Source organism: Callorhinus ursinus, unplaced genomic scaffold, assembly GCF_003265705.2.
Source record: "Callorhinus ursinus isolate GAN/ISIS: 27379988/994484 unplaced genomic scaffold, GSC_fseal_2.0 scaffold1, whole genome shotgun sequence".
NCBI classification, from domain to species: domain Eukaryota; kingdom Metazoa; phylum Chordata; class Mammalia; order Carnivora; family Otariidae; genus Callorhinus; species Callorhinus ursinus.
The window spans coordinates 145,232,285-145,252,416 of NW_027397063.1; the positions used below are offsets into that span (position 1 = coordinate 145,232,285).

General features: G+C 38.3%; 1 protein-coding gene across 1 annotated transcript; it reads left to right on the top strand.

Moving 5' to 3' along the window:
- Window positions 1-19,317: 19,317 nt before the first annotated feature.
- On the top strand, window positions 19,318-19,760 carry LOC112823370 (small ribosomal subunit protein eS12-like). Its single transcript, XM_073887308.1, has one exon. The coding sequence runs from the start codon at window positions 19,333-19,335 to the stop codon at window positions 19,726-19,728; it is 396 nt and encodes a 131-aa protein (XP_073743409.1). The 5' UTR covers window positions 19,318-19,332; the 3' UTR covers window positions 19,729-19,760.
- The last annotated feature ends 372 nt before the right edge of the window (window positions 19,761-20,132 follow it).

The following is a 20,132-nucleotide window of genomic DNA, read 5'->3' on the forward strand; positions in this document are numbered from 1 at the left end:
CATAAAAAAAAAAAAAGATGAGACTTTATGTACTGATAGAGAGTGATTGCCAAGACATACTGTTAAGTGACAAATTCGGGGTTCAAAACAGTCTATAGAATATCCCTTTTGTGTAAGAAAAAACAAGAAATACACAGACAGACACACACACACAAGATTATTTTTATCAAAAGAAATACTGAAGAAGCCACAACTAGTACAAAAATGGTTACCTATAGAAATCAGAGTTAATGAGAACAGTAACAGAATGTAGGGAGGAGGATGGAAGCAAAAATTTTCTTAGTATTCAATCTTACATACTTTAGATTCTTGAACCAGGAAAGTGTTTTGCACATTCAAAAAATAGGAGTAAAATTGAATACAAAGGGGAAGAAAAGAATACTCTAAATTGAAAATAGAGAAAATAAACATTTCAACTGGCATTTGAAATCAGTATTCAGACTGTACCTCCCATAGAATAATATAACCAAATGCAGAGTGTGGGCCTTTGTTAGGGTCCTGATTCAGGCAACCCATTGCAGAAGAAAATTTGAGATAATCAGGTGAATCTGAATATGGAATGGAAATGAGATAATGCTAAGAATGTGTTATTTCTCTTAAATGTGACAATGGCATCATGGTTGCATGGGGAAAGTTCTTATCAGTGAAAGATACATAATAAATTACTTAAGGGTGAATTGATATCTTGATATGCTATCTGGGAATTGCTTTGAAAGCTGTCAGCAAGGAAAAGACGGTTTAAGGTGTGAAGATGGATGAATAGAGCAAACAAAATACTGATAATTATTAAAACTAGGTAGTGGGTACATGCAAGTTCACTTCTTAATCCATGTACTTTTATGGTGTGAAAATGTCTGTAATAAAAAGTCATAAAAAGATCATTAAATATGAGAAGGTATTATTTTGAAAAAGAAGACTATAAATATATAACAAAATGCAATATGCAAATGCATGAACTTTGTTTCAATTCTTTTTTGAAAAAAAAAATAAAGAAAGAGCCCTAAAAGATAGTTTGGGGATAACTAGGAAAACATGAGTGTGGACTAACTCATAATAGGGAATTATGTTTAATTCTTCTAAGTAAGATAATGATTTGAGCTTATTTAAGAGACCATTTCTCTTCTTAGGGGAATTAGGCCAAAGTATTTAGTGGTGAAGTGTCATGATATACACAGTCTAATTTCAAATGGCACAGCAAACATAACACATATCACCCTTTTTTATATGGCTGAAAATGTTCATAATAAAAACCTAAAGAAACTATTAATGTCTAGCAAGAAACTACAGATAATTTTAAAACTCTCAGGGACATAAATGAAGTCTTGAATAGGTAGAAAGATATCCATTGTATTAGGATTTTAAAAATGCAATAGTATAAAGATAGCAATTCTCCCTCAATTTTTTTAAGTTAATGTGGTTCTAACTTAAAAAAAAAAAAAAGGAAGCAATAGTGGTTGTTGTATAGAGATGAGCATTTGGGAAGTGAGAAGAAAAGAAACCTAAAAAAAATTATAACCTGCTGATGGGATTACACATTAATTCAACCATTTATGAAAATTATTTGGCAATAGCTAACAAGATGGAAGACGTGCATGCCTGATGCCCAGCAATTCCATTCCTTAAGAAATTTTACATACATGAAAAAAAGAAACATTCAAGAATGTTCATAGCATTATGTGAGTAATAAAACCTTTTTTTTAAGACTTGGAAACAACTCAAATGTCCATCAATGGAATGTATAAATAAATTGTGGTATATTTATGTAATGAAATACAAGGAGTAAAAAAAAAAATTAACATAGATGAATAGCAGGAATTTAATATTGAGCAAAAACAAAACATCAAGAAGAGATTATTCAATAATTTATGTGCAGTTCAAAAACAGGTAAAGCTAAACAATCCATTGTAATATACGTAAGTACTTACTTACACTGTATGTAAGTCCCCCCCAAGTGCTCCTTCTAAGTAATGTTCTCTCTCTCAGGCTAATGGGGGCTCAAGTGTTCATTTAGCATAATCATCTATTACCTATAGTAGAATATCTACTTACATTATTCGATCTTTAATGAAAATCATTTAAAATTATATGAAAACTTACTAATAAATGGCTATATATATTTAACCTGGAAAATAGCGAAAAGTAGGGGTAATGAAAGGATAAATCTACTGTATTTATTGAAAATATAAGCTATAGCAATTAAAAGTAATGTGGTTCAGGAGAAGAAATAGAAAAATCAATGGAAGAATCTAGAGAGTCCATAAATGACCTTAAAATTATGTAGGAATTGAGAATATGGTAAAGTAGGGATATCTTATCAGAAATGAAAAGTATTGGGACAATTGACTTACCATTTGGAAATAAAATAGAGTTGGATCAATATTCCAAACTTCATACCAAAATATATTTCAGATAAATGATGATTTAAAAGTAAAATACAAAGCCCTAAAATTATTAGAAAAATTTGTCATTGGCTTTTTAAAAATAATCTTGAACTGAAAATACCTTTAAAATTAAAGACAAATTAGGGGCACCTGGGTGGTTCAGTTGTTAAGTGTCTGCCCTCAGCTTGGGTCATGATCCCAGGTCCCACATAGGGCTCTCTGGAGCCTGCTTCTCCCTCTCCTGCTCCCCCTGCTTGTGCTCACACATTCTCTCGTCTGTCAAATAAATAAAATCTTTAATATATATATATATATATATATAAATATATATATATATAAAATTAAAGACAAATTAAAAAACTGGAAAAGTACTTTTGCAATGCATATGGTAGATACTGGGCCAACATTCTAAATGTCATTTTATTATTGTAACACCTATTTCACACTAACTATAAATCAAATATTATGATAAGTATGTTATATGAATTATCTGTTTTAATTCTCAAGCTAACCTAAATAATAGGTACTCTTACTGTCCACATTTTATAGATGATGGAACTGAGGTACTAAAAGACTACAAAAGTTGTATCGGGTCAAGCAGCTAATAATGAAATCAGGACATGAAACCATGAAGACTAACACAAGAGGCCCCACTTCAAACCACCATTTTAGGCTGTTTATGAACAAGTTCTTAAAAATCAATAAGAAAAAAAGATAGCCCAGTTTAAATACAAGGAGAGGATAAAGCATATGCAAAGCAATTCTCAAAACAATAAATACAAATGGCCTGTAATCATATATAGATGCCAAGAAAACAACACAGAGATACCAATACCTATCATATTGACAATCTTAAATAAAACTAAATATTTAAAAAAACAAGTGGAGAAAGAGGTATCGTAATTCATTTTGGTGAGATTGGGACTTAGTGTCACTTTTTTTTAAAGATTTTATTTATTTATTTGCCAGAGAGAGAGAGAGCACAAGCAGGGGGAGCGGCAGGCAGAGGGAGAAGGAGGCTTCCCACTGAGCAGGAAGCCCAGATGCAGGACTTGACCCCAGGACCCCAGGATCATGACCTGAGCTAAAGGCAGATCCCTAACTTCCCAGGTGTCCCTCGGTGCCAATTTTTCAAAGGCAATTTGCCAATATCTACCAAAATGTAAAATACATGTGGTCTTCCCTAGAAACTGCTTTCGTAGAAATGTATCTAGAAACATACATACACATACACAGAAAGACATGATGGTATTCATCACAGGATTTATGTAATAGAAAAAAATCATGCTAACAACACCTTAAAAATACTTAAATCTTTGACAGTAGGGGAATATGTGTGAACTGTTAAAAACAAATGTGATAATTTCATATGTACTGACATAGGAACATTTTCAAAATATATTATCAAGTAAAAAAACAAAAAGGTGTTGAACAATATAATATATTATCTCATTTGAGTAAAATATGGGTGTATGCAAAAAAATATTTCTGGTGGATACCATGAAACTACTGATGGCGATTACCCCCAGCAAGGGGTTAGGTTGCAGGGCAAGAGATTATTTTTTATTTTATACCATTCTTTGCCACTTGATGTTTTAGCATGTGAATATATCACTTTAGTAATATAATGTTCAACACTTAACTTTTATTTTTTTATTATCATGTTATGTTAATCACCATACATTACATCATTAGTTTTTGATGTGGTGTTCCATGATTCATTGTTTGCATATAACACCCAGTGCTCTATGCAGAACGTGCCCTCTTTAATACCCATCACCAGGCTAACCCATCCCCCACCCCCTCCCCTCTAGAACCCTCAGTTTGTTTCTCAGAGTCCATCGTCTCTCATGGTTCATTTCCCCCTCTGATTTCCCCCCCTTCATTTTTCCCCTCCTGCTATCTTCTTCTTCTTTAACACTTAACTTTTAAAAGTGTCAAAAAAAGGGCAGTTAAACTTCTGACTCTTGATTTTTGCTCAGGTCATGATCTCAGGGTCCTGGGATCCAGCCCCGCCTCAGGCTCCCTGCTCAGTGCAGATCTGCTTGTTCCTCTCCCTCTGCTCCTCCCTACTCACACTCTTCTTTCTCTTTCAAATAAATAAATAAAAATAAAAAATTTTTAAAAAGAGCCAAAAACAGAAAAAAGGAAAAAAACTGATTCTAGAGAAAGCTTGCTTTTCTAATTATTAATAAAGAAAAAATAAATATAAAATTATTATTTTAAAAATCTATAAAACAAAGAAAAGAAAACACTCAGAGTTTGCGCATTGTCTCTGGAAATAATCAGATAGTTCAGAATAAAATTTCCCAACCATAAAAGAGGGCAGAGTATATATATATCTATCTATCTCCAGGATGAAGTGAAGGGAGAGATGTTTAGGAAAGGGCTTATTGCAAGATCACTCAATAAAACAATAACAAATATTGAAGAGGCAAATCCAATGCTACAGAAATGTACTCTATTATATCAAGGACAAACCTGAGAAGGTGAGGAAACAATTCTGGAATATAGAGGAAAAAAGATAAATAAGTATCAAATATATATAAATATAAATGAAATAGTGTAGGATAACTAACTAAATGCCAGCAGATAAATAATTAAGATCTGAGGTTTTTAAGGGATCGTGTCAGAAATGTATATACTAGACACTTTAGCAAGTAGACACTTGCTAAAATGGCAACAAGTATCCCATTGTTTATGAATCCCTCTTGGCAACGTGATTTTGCACACTTTCCATCAAGAAGTGGAGTGTATTTCCCTATCGGGATCTTCAGTATGAGCTGATGGGCTCAGTCACTTGCCTTGGGCAATAGAATATGTTAGAAGTCATGCTGAGCCAGTTCCAAGCCTAGGTCTCAAGGGGTCTTACATGCTTCTGTGTTCACTCTTGGAAACCTGCATAGCTGCCATATGAACAAGCCTGAGCCAGTCTGCTGTAGGATCAGGGTCCACGTAAACAGAGCCATTCCAGATGAGGACGGTGCCTGGCCAACCTAGCAGCTGACCACAGATGCCTGACACCATTCTAGACCAGAAGAACTTCCCAGCAGAACTCAGCCCAAATTGCCAACCTACACAGTTGTGAGCTAAATAAATGATTATTGTTTTAAGTCATTAATTTTTGGCATGGCTTTTTAAGCAACAATTGCTAACTGACACATTCACATTCATCCTAACCGTCATTTATGCGGGAAGGTAAAGAAATACAATTTTTGTCAGGAATAAGATGGGCCTGAAAATATATTCTCTTTAAAAAATTATTTGAAGATGGATATGAAACAATGGAAAAGATAAAGCAAAATTAAGAGGCCAAGAAAGGAGATGTCACAGTGTGAAATTATTCCAGACTACTGATAGCAATAAATATGATTTAGCTAAATTCTTGAAATGTCACTAATAATAATGCAAAAAATAACAATATGCTCATGAAGATCTACAATATAAAAATAATCATGGAATTGCAAAAAAACAATTAAAATGTAGGTTTTTCTGAGTAAATGGAAGAGGAAAAGAAAGTAAGTAAAAGTATGTCAAACTCTTATTTTAAAATATAAAGGAGACTGAAAAGACACGAATTGTTATACCCAATAGAGAGATATATATTTGAACATATTTGGGAAAATTATTAAAGTGTTAGAAATGTGGTTTTAAAATAGACTGTGGTCAAAATATGCAAACCACTGAAGAAGAGTAAAGCATTTGATGTAAATCTTTATACCAAAAAATCCGAAACAACAAAAAAGAAAATCATGAACATTAATGACTGAATAAAAACAAAATTACAAAAGTAAGAGCAAATATATCAGCTATTGCAATGAGCATAAGAGGGATAAAATTCCACATTAAACATGGTTTATATAAAAAGACTCCAATTAAACAAGAAACCCAAAGTTGAAAAAAATATGTCAGACAAACACAAATAAACAGAAAGCTACAATTGGGATAATAAAATCAGATAAAGCTGAATTCAAGGCAACTATTAAAAGGGATTTTTAAAAGCCCTGAGGAAATGATGGTGTGATTGTATATACTGTTGAGGAAAGTGATTCTCTAGGACATGAAGTGTTGATGCAAGGAAGGAATCCCCAAAGGCCAACATACCCATAAAGATACTCACACTCACAAGAAAGAAGGGAGACAAAAATTAAAATGCCAACAAGATATCATCTTAAACCCATTAAAATACAAAAATTAAAAAGATGGTGAAGATGTCAGGAAGCAGGCTCCCCATGCAGTACCAGCAAGCATATAAACTAGGACTGTTCTTCTGGAAAGCCACCTAACTGTCCTTAGTAAAATCAAGTGTACACACACCCTGTGATTATCCATTCTCTCTGGAACATACATCTCAGAGACATTTTCCTGCAGGTTAGCAAAGAGGCATTTTAGAAGATGTTTTCAGTGCATATTTTGGATGTTGGAAACAACCTGATTATCCAACAATTGGGGAATAGGTAAGTTAAAGGTAGAAAATACTTAGAACATACGTTATTTAGCCTTAAAAGTAGTGAAAGAGATTTCTTTCAGCACATTTAGTTTCAGCAGTCATTTAGAATATGGTGTTGGTTGAGAGGGAAAAAAAGAAATTTATAGCATAATGCCATTTGAATAAACTTTGCACACACACACATAAACACACAAAATGACATTATAGGTTCCAAGGATAGATGAATTTAAGAATATGTGTAAAGAATATTAGTATGGATACCTAAAGAAAAAAAAATGAATGAGTCAGTGGAACAGGAATAAAGATGAAATCAAATAAATGGGTAATACAAAGGAGGGCCCTGACATGGACTTATGATTACAGTGTGCTGATTAATTCAACTTCCTTACCTATATCTACTTTTCAAAATATGATTTAAAATGCTAGCCTGCTTGCTTATCCTTTAATTTAGAATTCAGTTAGTATTTGCAAAGGATATTCTAGTGCCAAGTACGTTCATGTTCATTCTTTCACTCAATGCTCACAAGAAATATGGATGTATGATTGTCTACATTTTGCAAAAAGGAAAAAGTTCCTGCTTCTAAAGAATTTGCCCAAGGTCACAAAGTAAGTTAGAAAGAAAGGATTGAGACCTAAGTCTATCTGATGCACTGCAATCCTTCTAACATACTTCACAGTTTCTGTGTGTGGCATTAGGGTGCTTGAAACATTATTCAGACTTACGGATCATAAATCACGTTACTAGGCACTGTAGATGCTAGACTGGGTACTGACTCTTAAGAGCAATGAACAAAGATATTGATGCTGCTGTGATGGTATCAATCACCACACATCAGCACAAGAATGCATGGATCCTGCCAGGATGGCTCCATTCTATGGACACCCAAAGGAACTATACAACAAGAAACTAGATGTTTAAAAATGCAGTTGGAGATTATGGCTGAGACCTGCATGCTTCTTCCCTCCTCTATCTGCCCTGAGTCTACTGAACCAGAATCGTATCCTCTTTGGAGGCAGATGGGAGCAGGAGAGTCACTAGAACATCAGGTAGTCACAGTGTCTATCACAAGGCAGAGCAGAGTTTTACATGGTACTTCTGTCTTTGTACCAGAGTTTCAGCTGAGGCTCCAAAGCAGAATAAAATGAGCAAGTGCTTAAGACAGAGTCACCAATATCTGTGTCCCCCTCCCCTGAATGCACTGCTAGACTACATTTTATAGCCTCCTCTTATATGTAGGTGGGGCCCTACAACTAGATTTCCAAGATTTCAACAATGGAATATACGTGAAAGAAGCTCTCACCACCTAGTCAAGTCAACTAAAAGCAGGGCTATCTTTCTTACATCACTTAGCGATTTCTGTGAAACAAACCACCTCAAACTCAGTGGTTTACAACAACCATTTATTTAGATCACAATCCAGCAGATCAACAAGAATCTAAGCCGGGCTCCATTAGGTGGTTCTTCTGGTCTCATTATGGCTCCCTTTTGTGCCTGGAGTCAGATGGAGGTCAGCTGACCTCTCTATTTGTGGAATTTGTCTGGCAGTCAGCTAACGTGACAGGGCAGCTGACCACATGTCTGTCATTATCCAGCAGACAGATCCAGATGTATTCATATGGAAGTGGCAGGATTTATGGAAAAGGGCAGAAGTGTACAGTTTCCCAAGACCAGAGTCAGAACTGACACAGTGTCAGTTCTACCACACACTATTGGCCAAAGAAAGTCACAAAGGCAGCCCAGGTTGAAGTGACTGGAACCTAGACTCTACCTTTTGATAAGAAAATGTAGGAAGTCAAATTGCCAAGAGTGCGTGTTCAGGGACAGGTAGAGAACTGGGGCCATTTTTGCCATCTGACACACCTCCCCATGCCTTCTCTTATACTACTGGCCAAATCCTGTAGAGGATTTCATGGCCTTGTAAAGATTCTTAAACCATAGTCCACAGATATTGAAGGGGTCCATTTCAGGAAATCCATTAATTTTGAAGGGGAAAAAAATGTATTGTTATGTTCATTAACCTTCAAAATTACATAAGACATTAGACCTGCCACCTCAGCCTTATTAGTGAATGTGTTAATAAAGAAGCATGCATATAACTTTCAGCACATTTTATCAATACTTTGATCACTGTATTCTATTTCCTTTCTTATTCTGAGAAAGGGCCCATAGGCTTCACCAGACTACCAAAGGAAGTCATGGCACAAAACAAGTACTCTCCACATAGAGGACAGTAAAGACACTACTAAAAGAAGCTTTTAGTACAGAACAGCTGACCTACCAGAACAGACCTACCCCCAACACTCACCAACACACTTTGGTCAAGGACACAGTAAAGAACTAAAACTATTGTTTGAAACCCCTGAGATTCAGGATCATTGTTACTGCACTTAACCTATGTTGGCTTATACAATATGTGACATGTCTATGCAGTTTAGACCACTGACCAAACTCATTCAGTCCATTTTTGACATCCAGCCTACATAAAATAAGTTGGGTTAATAAAGGTAGAATCATTAGAGAGGATTCTTCTTCTAACCCACAACAAATGGGAGTTCCAAAAAAAACTCATTTTTGGAAATGGTATCATCTGATCAGAGGAGCAAGTAGAAACTTCCTCTCTGGCTGAAGCTAGGTAGAGCCCAGGAAACTTGTGAGAGCGAGTTGTTGGAAGAACTAACATGGGGTTCCTAGAACCTGGGGAGATGTGAAAGTGAGAGGTTAGCTGGAGCATCACCTGAGGGCAGAATAGAAATGAACTGTACTTTGAGAATTCGATGGATCAAGGGAGTCTAGTTCCCATGTAGACTGTGAAGTTTTTAGCCTACCCTTACACTACCCTGAGAGACCCACTCAAGAGGACTTCCTATGGGGACAAAGCATTCCCAGTGATGTGCCTTGGCAAGCTGGATATGAGGAGAAATTGTAAGATGTCAGCAGAGACTGTGTCCATTCCCCGGAAAACAGTGAGGCATAGAAACCCTCACTGGAGGTCTCTGAGAATGCACAGAAGAGCCAACAACTGGATACCTGCCTTGACAGAGGGCTTTTGATAGCCACAAGCAAGGTACAACAGTCAAACATATTTCTTTCTCCTGTAAATCTTCCACTCTATATTCTATGGCTCTGAAGAAGCCAAATTCAGCAGAGTTAGTTAAGAAGGAGGCAGGACAAGGAGACAAAGACAAAATATAATCTCTCCTGTCCCCTGTCTATCCTCAAGCCATGAGCTAAGTCTGACTTTAAATTGGGGAGTCTGAAGTTTTGATGTTGGATTAGGCTGGACTTTTTAGTCTTGTAACTGAAACTCTTCTGATACCTCAAAATGACTGGAAAAACACCAGAATCTTCCAGCAACATCATCCAAGAGGTAGGGAAATTTTTTTTACAAAAATATTTGTGGAGAAAGAATGATTCATGTTTGTATTCTATTAAACCCAATGACAAAAACAATCCAAGCCAACTCACAAAATCCACCAGAAGGTCCTTCCACATCCTACAGCCCAAAGTTTCTTCCACACAGTTGGACTGGCTGGAAGGAGCTGAAAAGCAGCAGGGCTTCACGCAGACTTGGCAGGTGCACATTGGCTGTTAACCACACCATTGGGGAGGTCAGACCTGGGCCATTCCCAAGCTACTCTGAAGTTCACAAGATGAATGCATCCTTTGTCACTCCAACTCAACCCTTTTCTATAGAATCTCAGCTGTTTTCTCTATTGAAACCTGTCTCATAGCTACAAAAATATCCAAACTCTGCAGTTGCTCCCTCTGAAACATGTCCGTGAGTCCAATTGTCTTGTTTCCCAAGACATGTTTATTTCCAAACCAATTTGTCCACTATGTTCTTTGTCTACCAATAAAACATATCATGTAAAATAATCCCAAAGACCAGATGCATGATCACATACAAAAGATATATATTTTCCTCATTAGCCATGCTGATCTGCTGAGATTTACCTCAGGAGAAAGGGCCAGAGGAAGACCTAAGTTTGGGTGTTGATAGTTAAGCTACACATAACAGACACTGTAAGTGCATCTCCAGAATACTCAGACCTTGCCATTTTGGTGTGTGCAGGCAGACTTCCAACTTCCAGCATCTGTATTTCTTTGCTTAATGTCTTTTTCCAAAGTTCCCAACAAGACTTTGAGTCTTGGGAATGCCAGAGAATTAACATTTCCTAGAGCAGCCCTCAACTAATGGCTGATGGGAGTTGGTGTATAAACACCCCTGCCCCCTCACCACAGGGTTGGAGACTTCTGAGTCTTGTGTTCAACTGTTTCCCAGAGCATCTCTATGGGATTGCCCATAGTGGTAACTGGCTTGTTAACACACCCCTTATTGGCTGACTTTCCTTCCCTGTCCCACTTCCCCACCCTCTTCCTGAGTTCCTGTCACACCTCCCAAACAAATTATTTATACTCAAAATCTTGTCTTGGGATCTGCTTTCCCTAAACTAAAACAGCCCTGTAGCCCAGCCCATTGGTTAAATGTGGCCCCAAAGACACCCTAGGCTCGAAACAGTCTTATTCACTTCTCCTCCCAGGAAAAAAAGGTAAATGGAGAGGCAAATGTGTTAGGTCAGAGAGCAAAAAGCATTCCACAGCCATTCAATGCAGTGAGAGACAAGCCCGAGCCTTTAGTTTGCTTTATTCTCCCTGGAGATGTCTCTGAAACTGCCTGCAATAGAGCTCTGCCTATAGTCCCAGGCATGGGAATCTTACATACTTTGTTTTAATGAGAGTAGACACATCTGAGAAAAGGAGATCTTCTGAAACCAGATGAGTTTGGTCAAGCATTTTGTTACACTCTGCATCTTTTTGAAAGCATTCCTTTGAAAATTGTTGGCTTTGGCTAACAAGGTGATTTTCAGAGAGGAAAAACAGATGCAAGCATATCACTCTCATCTGGACCATAATACCACATGAAGTCAAAGGTAAACAAACACCCAAACTCAGATTAACTGTGACAGAGGGCTCCTGAGCATCAGCCTCTGGTGGGAACCAAACTTCCATTCCACCTGGTCATGGAGAGCTTGCCATCATCTCTCCTCCCGATGGAGGGAAGGCATCTCCTCCACCAAACTCCTCACCACTTGCTTTCTTCCTGGTTTTCCCATTTAGTAGTTATTATTCCATAATCACATGCTTCCTCTTGGGCTCCTGTTCCCCTCCAGAGCCATCTGACCTTCATTTCTGTGCCTCATCTTTGGAAAATTTGGGTTAGTAGTCCAACCTCACATTAACAGGGTACCAAGACTAGAAATGCTTTATTCATAAAATTTATTCATAATTCCTGAAGATTCTTCAATCCAAATCATGACATTAACCAGAGTTGCTGGGCTTCCAGATTTAGGAGATTAATTAATAATCCTTTAAATGATCTTCAGTCATTCAAAGATGAGCTTTCAATTTGGCATTCTGCAACTAATGCCCTAAAATGTTCACTCCCTTTGACAATAATAATAGTAGTAATAAATAATAACAACAAATATGCATAGATTCTCACAACAACCCTATGAGATAAGTATTATTTTCTCTATTTTATAGATGCAGAAACTGAGGCAACAGAGTTGCAAAAAGACTTGCACAAGCTCACAGGGTAGGCATGGCAGAGCCAGGATTCAGGGCTGCCATATATAGCTGTGCAGGTTGTGCAGTGCACTCTGCCAGAAAGAAGCATTCACATCAGTTGCTATATGACTTGCTCAACCCTACACAAGATCGAAACCCAGGAGGACTCTCCAAATTCTCTAGTCAAGGGAGTTAAAAAGCAGAGCACAATATTTGTGTATAAAGACAAGAATTATTTATAAAAGCAAAAAAACAAACAAACAAAAGCAAACAGAGGCAACAATAGAGGAATGAGGAAGCCATTTATATCAAAACTGCTGCATAAATTACTTTCAAACAATTAAAAATAATGCTTAAAAAGATATATTTTTAAAGTTACCTGAAATTATGGTAAAATATGAAAAGAAGCAATATATGAAAATCTAAATTTAAGTCAGTAAGGTAAAAACAAAAACATACCACCCACCTTGAGCTCCTGATATGATGTCATATCGTGGGACCAGTCAAATACCTGTGGCAAGTCAATTATACATTACTCGTATCACCATGTACAGGGCAGCAACTATAGCTTCAGGTTTTCTTTTCCTGACATCATGCTTATTCTACTACATCTATGATGTTCAATCAGGGTATCTCAAACAACATTATTGACAAAGGAACTCATTTCAGAGTAGGAAAAGGCAAGTAATGGCTATTACCAATGGAATCTACCAGGTTTACCATTACCCCATTACCCAGAAGTAATTGCCCTTAGAGAATCATGAAATATTTTATTGAAGACCCAACACAGTAATAAGGGAGGTAAATCTTGAGACTACATGAGTCTTTCTTTCAGAGTCTGCTACATACTCTAAACTCAAGATAAATAATAATTGTTCTTTCTCATAATCAAGATATAAAAGTCCAGGATCTAAGGACATGGGTGGAGCCTCTCAATTTCTTGTAAAAGTTTCACCCTCTATTGCTGAGACTCTAGACGGTGGAGTCTAGAAGTTCTGGACCGAAGGAAGGATTGTTTCCTCTAGAAGGTACCACTTTTTTTTTTCACTAAATTGGAAAAAAAGACCACCAGCCCACTTCATGCTTCCTTTACTACCAGGCCAAAAAACGAATAGGGGATTGGAATGTAGTATATACCTTTTAATCTCTTTTTCTTCCCAGCATTATTTCCTTTGAAGACAGCCCTTTCCCTACTCCATAGGTTCCTAAGGAGCTGCCACTATAACTTAAGCTTGGCCAATTTCTCTCTCTATCCCAGATGTTTTATTCTTGACTGAGGACACGAAGAGGCAAAAAGTGGTTTGAGCAATACCTTAAAGAATCCCTACACAATGTCAGCAGTCTAAAAAGTTCCATGAGTTATTCCTTCAGGCTGCCCTGATCAAGCCTTGTTCCTGCCCTTTATAAGACCTGATAGTCATCTATTCCATTGATACTATGAACTACCTCATATACTTCTTTTCTTAATTATTAAGGGATTGGTTATCACATGAAAATATACCCTTCTTTACTTTGCTAGGGTGGGACCCGGGCACTTTTTTTTTTTTTTTAAGGCTGGATCCATATTTGACTCTGCCAAAAGGGGGAATGAAGGGGAGCCTGGAAGACAGGAGGAAGAAAGATCTTGCCCCTCTTGCAGACATGCTATTTTTCAGTGACACCAGGCAGCATCTCTTCACCCCAGTAGCAGTTGATTCCAGAAATAGTTGGTTCTAGTAGCATTGTTTCTATTTCTCAGCTTTTATTTCTGCACACTCTGAACCAGCCTCTTTATTGCTCCCCTGACCCTCAACTTATCAGCCCCAGGCAGGCAGGGCCTTTTTCTCATAAGTTGAGGTCCCAGATCATTAGGGCCCTGCCTGCAAATTTCTAGGTTCTGACTTCCCCAACCTCCTCCCTTTGTTTCTGCAGCCCCAGGAGTGCACTGGACTCTTGCTGTCACCAATTTTATATTAATCCTAATGTTCTATATTTGTCTTTTCTGGCATCCAGTACCCAATTAATCCAAACTCCTTTTTAAACCCCCTCTGTGAAAATAACTGGGTATGTTTTCTCTTTTCCTAAATGATCCATCTTCCAGTACATTCCCTGTTTCTTTTTCTCAAGTTTGCCAGATCTGTTGTTGTTGATTAAAACCTAAGAAACCTAAGTGACCCATATGGTTATTCTTTACCCATGTAGAAACTGAACTTGCCCATGGTTAATGAACTTTCCCAAAGTCACATGGTTAATAACAGGTGAGGTTGTGACCCAAACTCAAGTCTACCTCATTCTAAAGCAGTCTTTGCCTTCTCCTCCAGATCACAAAGGTATTAGACTAAAACTTATTTTTAAAAACAGAACTTGTCAGGGTACCTGGGTGGCTTAGTTGGTCAAAGGTAACTCTTGGTTTTGGTTCAGGTCATGATCTCATGGGTCATGAAATCAAGTTCTTCTGCCTTGGGCCCTGCACTCAGCGGGGAGTCTTCTTGAAGATTCTCTCCCTCTGCCCTCCCCTCACTCATGCATGTGCACACTCTCTCTCAAATAAATAAATCTAAAATAAAATAAAATAAAATAAAAACAGAACTTGTTGACTTCTGGCCTGAGCAAGATGGCATAGTCTTGCCCTGTCCATTTCTCTTCACTAAGTACAGTAATAAATGCTGCAAATAACTCGAGAGACAATCAAAGGGGAACTCAGAAAGGTGGAAGAGGAAAGTGAACTGGTTTGAGACCCCAGGACTGGAGAAATAACACAGAGGCAGGGGATCATATGACCTCCCAACCTATAAAGGAAGAGATCCAGGCCAGATGTTTCCTGATCCACAGCCTAGCAACAGAAGGCAGCCCAGGTAAGTTCATTTCACCCCCTGTTCGAACAGGAGTCCACTACAACCCCAGGTGAGCCCAGCAATTGGGGTCAATCAGAAGTTCAGCTGATAATAAGGCTCCAGGAGCACTTTCCTTCCCCACTGGACCAGAGACACCCCCTTCCACCCAGAGATGCCACACAGCAAGGAGGCACCAGAAAGGGAAATACACCAAAACAAGAGGACATCATGCCAGCTGGATTAGTTTTATAGGAAATAATGGAAAAGAAGGCCAAAAGGAAAAAAATAAAGGCATTTTTCCTGAAAGCGTTTGGTTTGCTGTCAGATACAGGAAAGGCCTTCAGGTAGAAACAGAGTCTGTGCAGACAGGACTCATAGTCTCCTGGAAATCATAGCTGCAGATAGTCCATATCCTGTCCACAAAATCAGATAACAGTGTTTGATCTGCCACACAGCATGTGAAAAGGATACAGGATTCCATACCATCCCTGACTTTGTTTAGAATACAGCATCCTCTAAGAAGAGACAAGATGGCAGAAGAGTAGAGGAGTTCATTTCATCTGGTCTCCTGAATTTAGCTAGATAACTATCAAATCATTCTGAACACCTATGAATTCAACCTGAGATGTTAAGAAAAGAATTGCTGGAATTCTACAAATAGAAAAATGGCCACTCTTTGCAAGGTAGGAGTGTGGAGAAGTGAAATGGAGGGGGTATATTGGAGGATAAGCAGCGGGGGTGGGAGCCTCAGTAAGCCGGCTATGGGAAAGTGATATAGCCCCAGAGCACAAAATCAGAACCTTTAGAAATCTGCTCCAGTGAGATATGTCCCTGAATGAAAGGTCCTCTTTTGTGAAGCGGGGCAGAATTCTAGGTGGACCAGTGTGGTCTCAAGATCCCCAGAGTCACAGAAATAACAGGGTGCCTAAGTTGGCAGAGTTCCCCAATATTGGAGCAGGGAAACGGGTTATGGTCTGAGAACCTGGGAGAGGGCTCTCAGCTCTGTTTACCATAAACCAGGAACTCTGCACACTCCAGCGACAGGTCTCTGAATGTGTGTGGTGGTGGTGGTAGGGGAGCCTTGCAAAGGACAAAAAAAGCCACACCCTCCACCTTCCCCCAGTAGGGGCGACCCAGGCACACGTTCCACTGAGCAACGACTCTCCATGGGGTTGGGGAGGGGTCCAAAAAAGGACAGAAATGTGCAACCCTCCGCCTTCCCCTGGGAGGATCAGTGTGGGTGCCCACGGCAGGAGTCTGCAGAGTATGGCACACACAAAAGTGAAGACCACTTATCCCTCAGGGTTTACTGAAGAAAGGACACCGTGATCTTCTGGCTCTGGGGCTGAAGATCAGGGCATGACCATTTTTACTCTCATCCTCTAAAAAGGGCCAGAAAGCCTTCAGGGAACAAAAACCACATAGAAAAACCAGAAAGTGCTTACACTGAGCCCAGCCCCCTGGCAAGGGGTGGTGCAACTTTGCTGAGACACAGATATAGGAGTATCAATGCAGCAGGCCCCTCCTCCAGAAGACCAGTTGGAAGAACAGGGAACACCAAGCTTACAGAGCACAAAGCACTGCAAAACTCCAGCTCTAGGCAAAAATAGTATGTAGAATTCAAGGTTGTTTCTCATGATCCGTTTATATTTCAGTTTAAAATTTTCCCTTTCTTTTTTTTTTCTTTTTCTTTTTTGTCCTTTTCAAAGAGTTTCTTATTTTATGAATTCTTTGTTTTTAAGTCTTTTTTTAACTTTCATTTTTTACATTTACATTTTATAGATATATTCTTCATTTTTGGCTTCCTTTCATTGTATTCAATCTTATTTTTGTAGGTATATAAGTTTGCTTTTTTTATAATTTTGAGATTTAGTGTCTTCTAATACACAGACCAAAATATCCTCAGGACCAAGTGGGTCACCTTGCTTTGTCCACCTGGGAGATTTTATTGTCTCTGCCCTGTCAACCTTTCTTTCTTTTTTTTGGTTTCTGACCTCTTCAGATTTGTCTAGTGTGTATTTTGCTTGAATCAGGGTTGATATTTGTGGGGTTTTTTTTTTCACTCATTCATCCATTCTCCTCTGGGCAAGATGCCTAGAAGGAGGAATTCACAACAAAAGAAAGATCCAGAGGTAATACTCTCTGCCACAGATCTAATCAATATGGATATAAGTAAAATGTCAGAGGTGGAATTCAGGATAACAATTATAAAGTTACTAGCTGGGCTTGAAAAAACCATAAAAGACACTACTAGAAAATCTCTTAGTGCATAAATGAGGTCTAATCAGGCCAAAATTAAAAATGCTCTAACTGAAAAGCAGTCTAAATTGGATGCTCTAACACCTAGGGTAACTGAGGCAGAAGAGAGAGTAGGTGACATAGAAGACAAGTTGATGGAAAGGAAGGAAGCTGAGAAAAAGAGAGAAAAACAACTAATAGACCATGAGGGGAGACTCTGAGAAATCATTGGTGCCATAAAATGAAACAACATCAGATTTATTGGAGTGCCTGAGGGAGAGGAAAGAGAGAGAGGGCCAGAAGGTATGTTTGAGCAAATCATAGCTGAGAACTTCCCAAATCTGGGGAAGGAAATAGGCATTCATGTCCAAGAGATAGAGAGGACCCCTCCCAAAATCAATAAAAATAGATCAACACCCCAACATATATTGAAGCTTGCAAATTTCAGAGATAAAGAGAAAATCCTGAAAGCAGCTTGAGACAAGAGGTTTCTAACCTACAGGGATAGAAACATTAGACTGACATCAGACCTATCCACAAAGACCTGCCAGGCCAGAAAGGTCTGACATGATATACTCAGGGTACTAAATGAGAAAAACATGCAGCCAAGAATATTTTATCCAGCAAGGCTGTCATTCAGAATGAAAGGAGAGATAAAGAGCTTCCAAGACAGACAGAAACTGAAAGAATATGTGACCACCAAGCCAGTCCTGAAAGAAATATTAAGGGGCAGCCTTTAAGTGAAGAGAGCCCAGCAGTAACATAAACCAGAAAGAAACAGAGATAAGCTACAGAAACAGGGACTTTACAGGTAATACAATGGCACTAAATTCATATCTTTCAATAGTTATTCTGAATGTAAATGGGCTAAATGCTCCAATCAAAAGACACAGGGTGTCAGATTGGATAAAAAAGCAAGACCCATCCATATGCTGTCTAAAAGAGACGCACTTTAGACCTAAAGACACCTCCAGACTGAAAGTGAGGGGATGGAGAGCCATTTATCATGCTAATGGACCTCAAAAATAAAGCTGGGGTAGCAATCCTCATATCAGACAAATTAGATGTTAAACCAAAGACTATAGTAAGAGATGAAGAAGGACACTATATCATATTTAAAGGGTCTACCCAACAAGAAGATCTAACAATTATAAATATTTATGCCCCTAATTTGGGAGCAGCCAACTATATCAAACAATTAATAACCAAATTAAAGAAAACACAAAGAAAATAATACAATAATAGGAGGAGACTTCAACGTCCCACTCACAGCAAAGGACAGATCATCTGAGCAGAAGATCGACAAGGAAACAAGGGCTTTGAATGACATATTCAACAGGATGGACTTCACAGATATATACAGAGCATTCCATCTTAAAGCAACAGAAAACACATTCTTTCAAGTGCACATGGAATTTTCTCCAGAACAGATCACATACTGTGTCACAAATCAGGTCTCAACTAATACCAAAATACTGTGATTATTCCCTGCATATTTTTAGACCACAATGCTTTGAAACTTGAACTCAAGAAATTTGGAAGGAACTCAAACACTTGGAAATTTAATTGCATCCTACTAAAGAATGAATGGGTAAACCAGGAAATTAAAAAAAATTCATGGAAACTACTGAAAATGAAAACACAACTGTTCAAAACCTTTAGGATACAGCGAAGGCAATGCTAAGAGGAAAATACATCGTAAAAGAAGCCCCTCTAAAAAATTAGAAAAACCTCAAATACACAAGCTAACCTTACACCTAAAGGAGTTAGAGAAAGAACAGCAAATAAAGCCTAAACCGCTCTTTCCCTGCCTCCTCCGAGTCGCGCAGAGGCGGAAGGTTGGGTGCAGTCAAGATTCAGCTACACTCATAATCCACCGCCATGGCCGAGGAAGGCATTGCTGCTGGAGGTGTAATGGACGTTAATACTGCTTTACAAGAGGTGCTGAAGACCGCCCTCATCGATTGCCTCGCACGTGGAATTCGCGAAGCTGCCAAAGCCTTAGACAAGCGCCAGGCCCATCTTTGTGTGCTTGCATCCAACTGTGATGAGTCTATGTATGTCAAGTTGGTGGAGGCCCTTTGTGCTGAACACCAAGTCGACCTAATCAAGGTTGATGACAACAAGAAACTAGGGGAATGGGTAGGCCTCTGTAAAATTGACAGAGAGGGAAAACCCCGTAAAGTGGTTGGTTGCAGTTGTGTGGTGGTTAAGGACTATGGCAAAGAGTCTCAGGTGAAGGATGTCATCGAGGAATACTTCAAGTGCAAGAAATGAACAAATAAACTTGGTTCTCGGTTTAAAAAAAAAAAAAAGCCTAAACCAAGCAGGAGAAGAGAAATAATAAAGATAAGAACAGAAATCAATGAAATAGAAACCAGAAGAACAGTAGAACAGATCAATGAAACTAGAAGCTGGTTCTTTGAAAGAATTAATAAGATCGATAAACCCCTAGCTAGACTTATCAAAAAGAAAAGAGAAAAGACCCAAATTAATAAAATCAGGAATGAAAGAGGAGAGATTATGACCAACACCAAGGAAATACAAACAATTTTAAGAACATACTATGAACAACTATATGCCAACACATTAGGCAATTTGGAAGAAATGCATGCATTCCTGGAAACTTATAAACTACCAAAACTGAAACAGGAAGAAAATCTGAACAGGCCCATAACCAG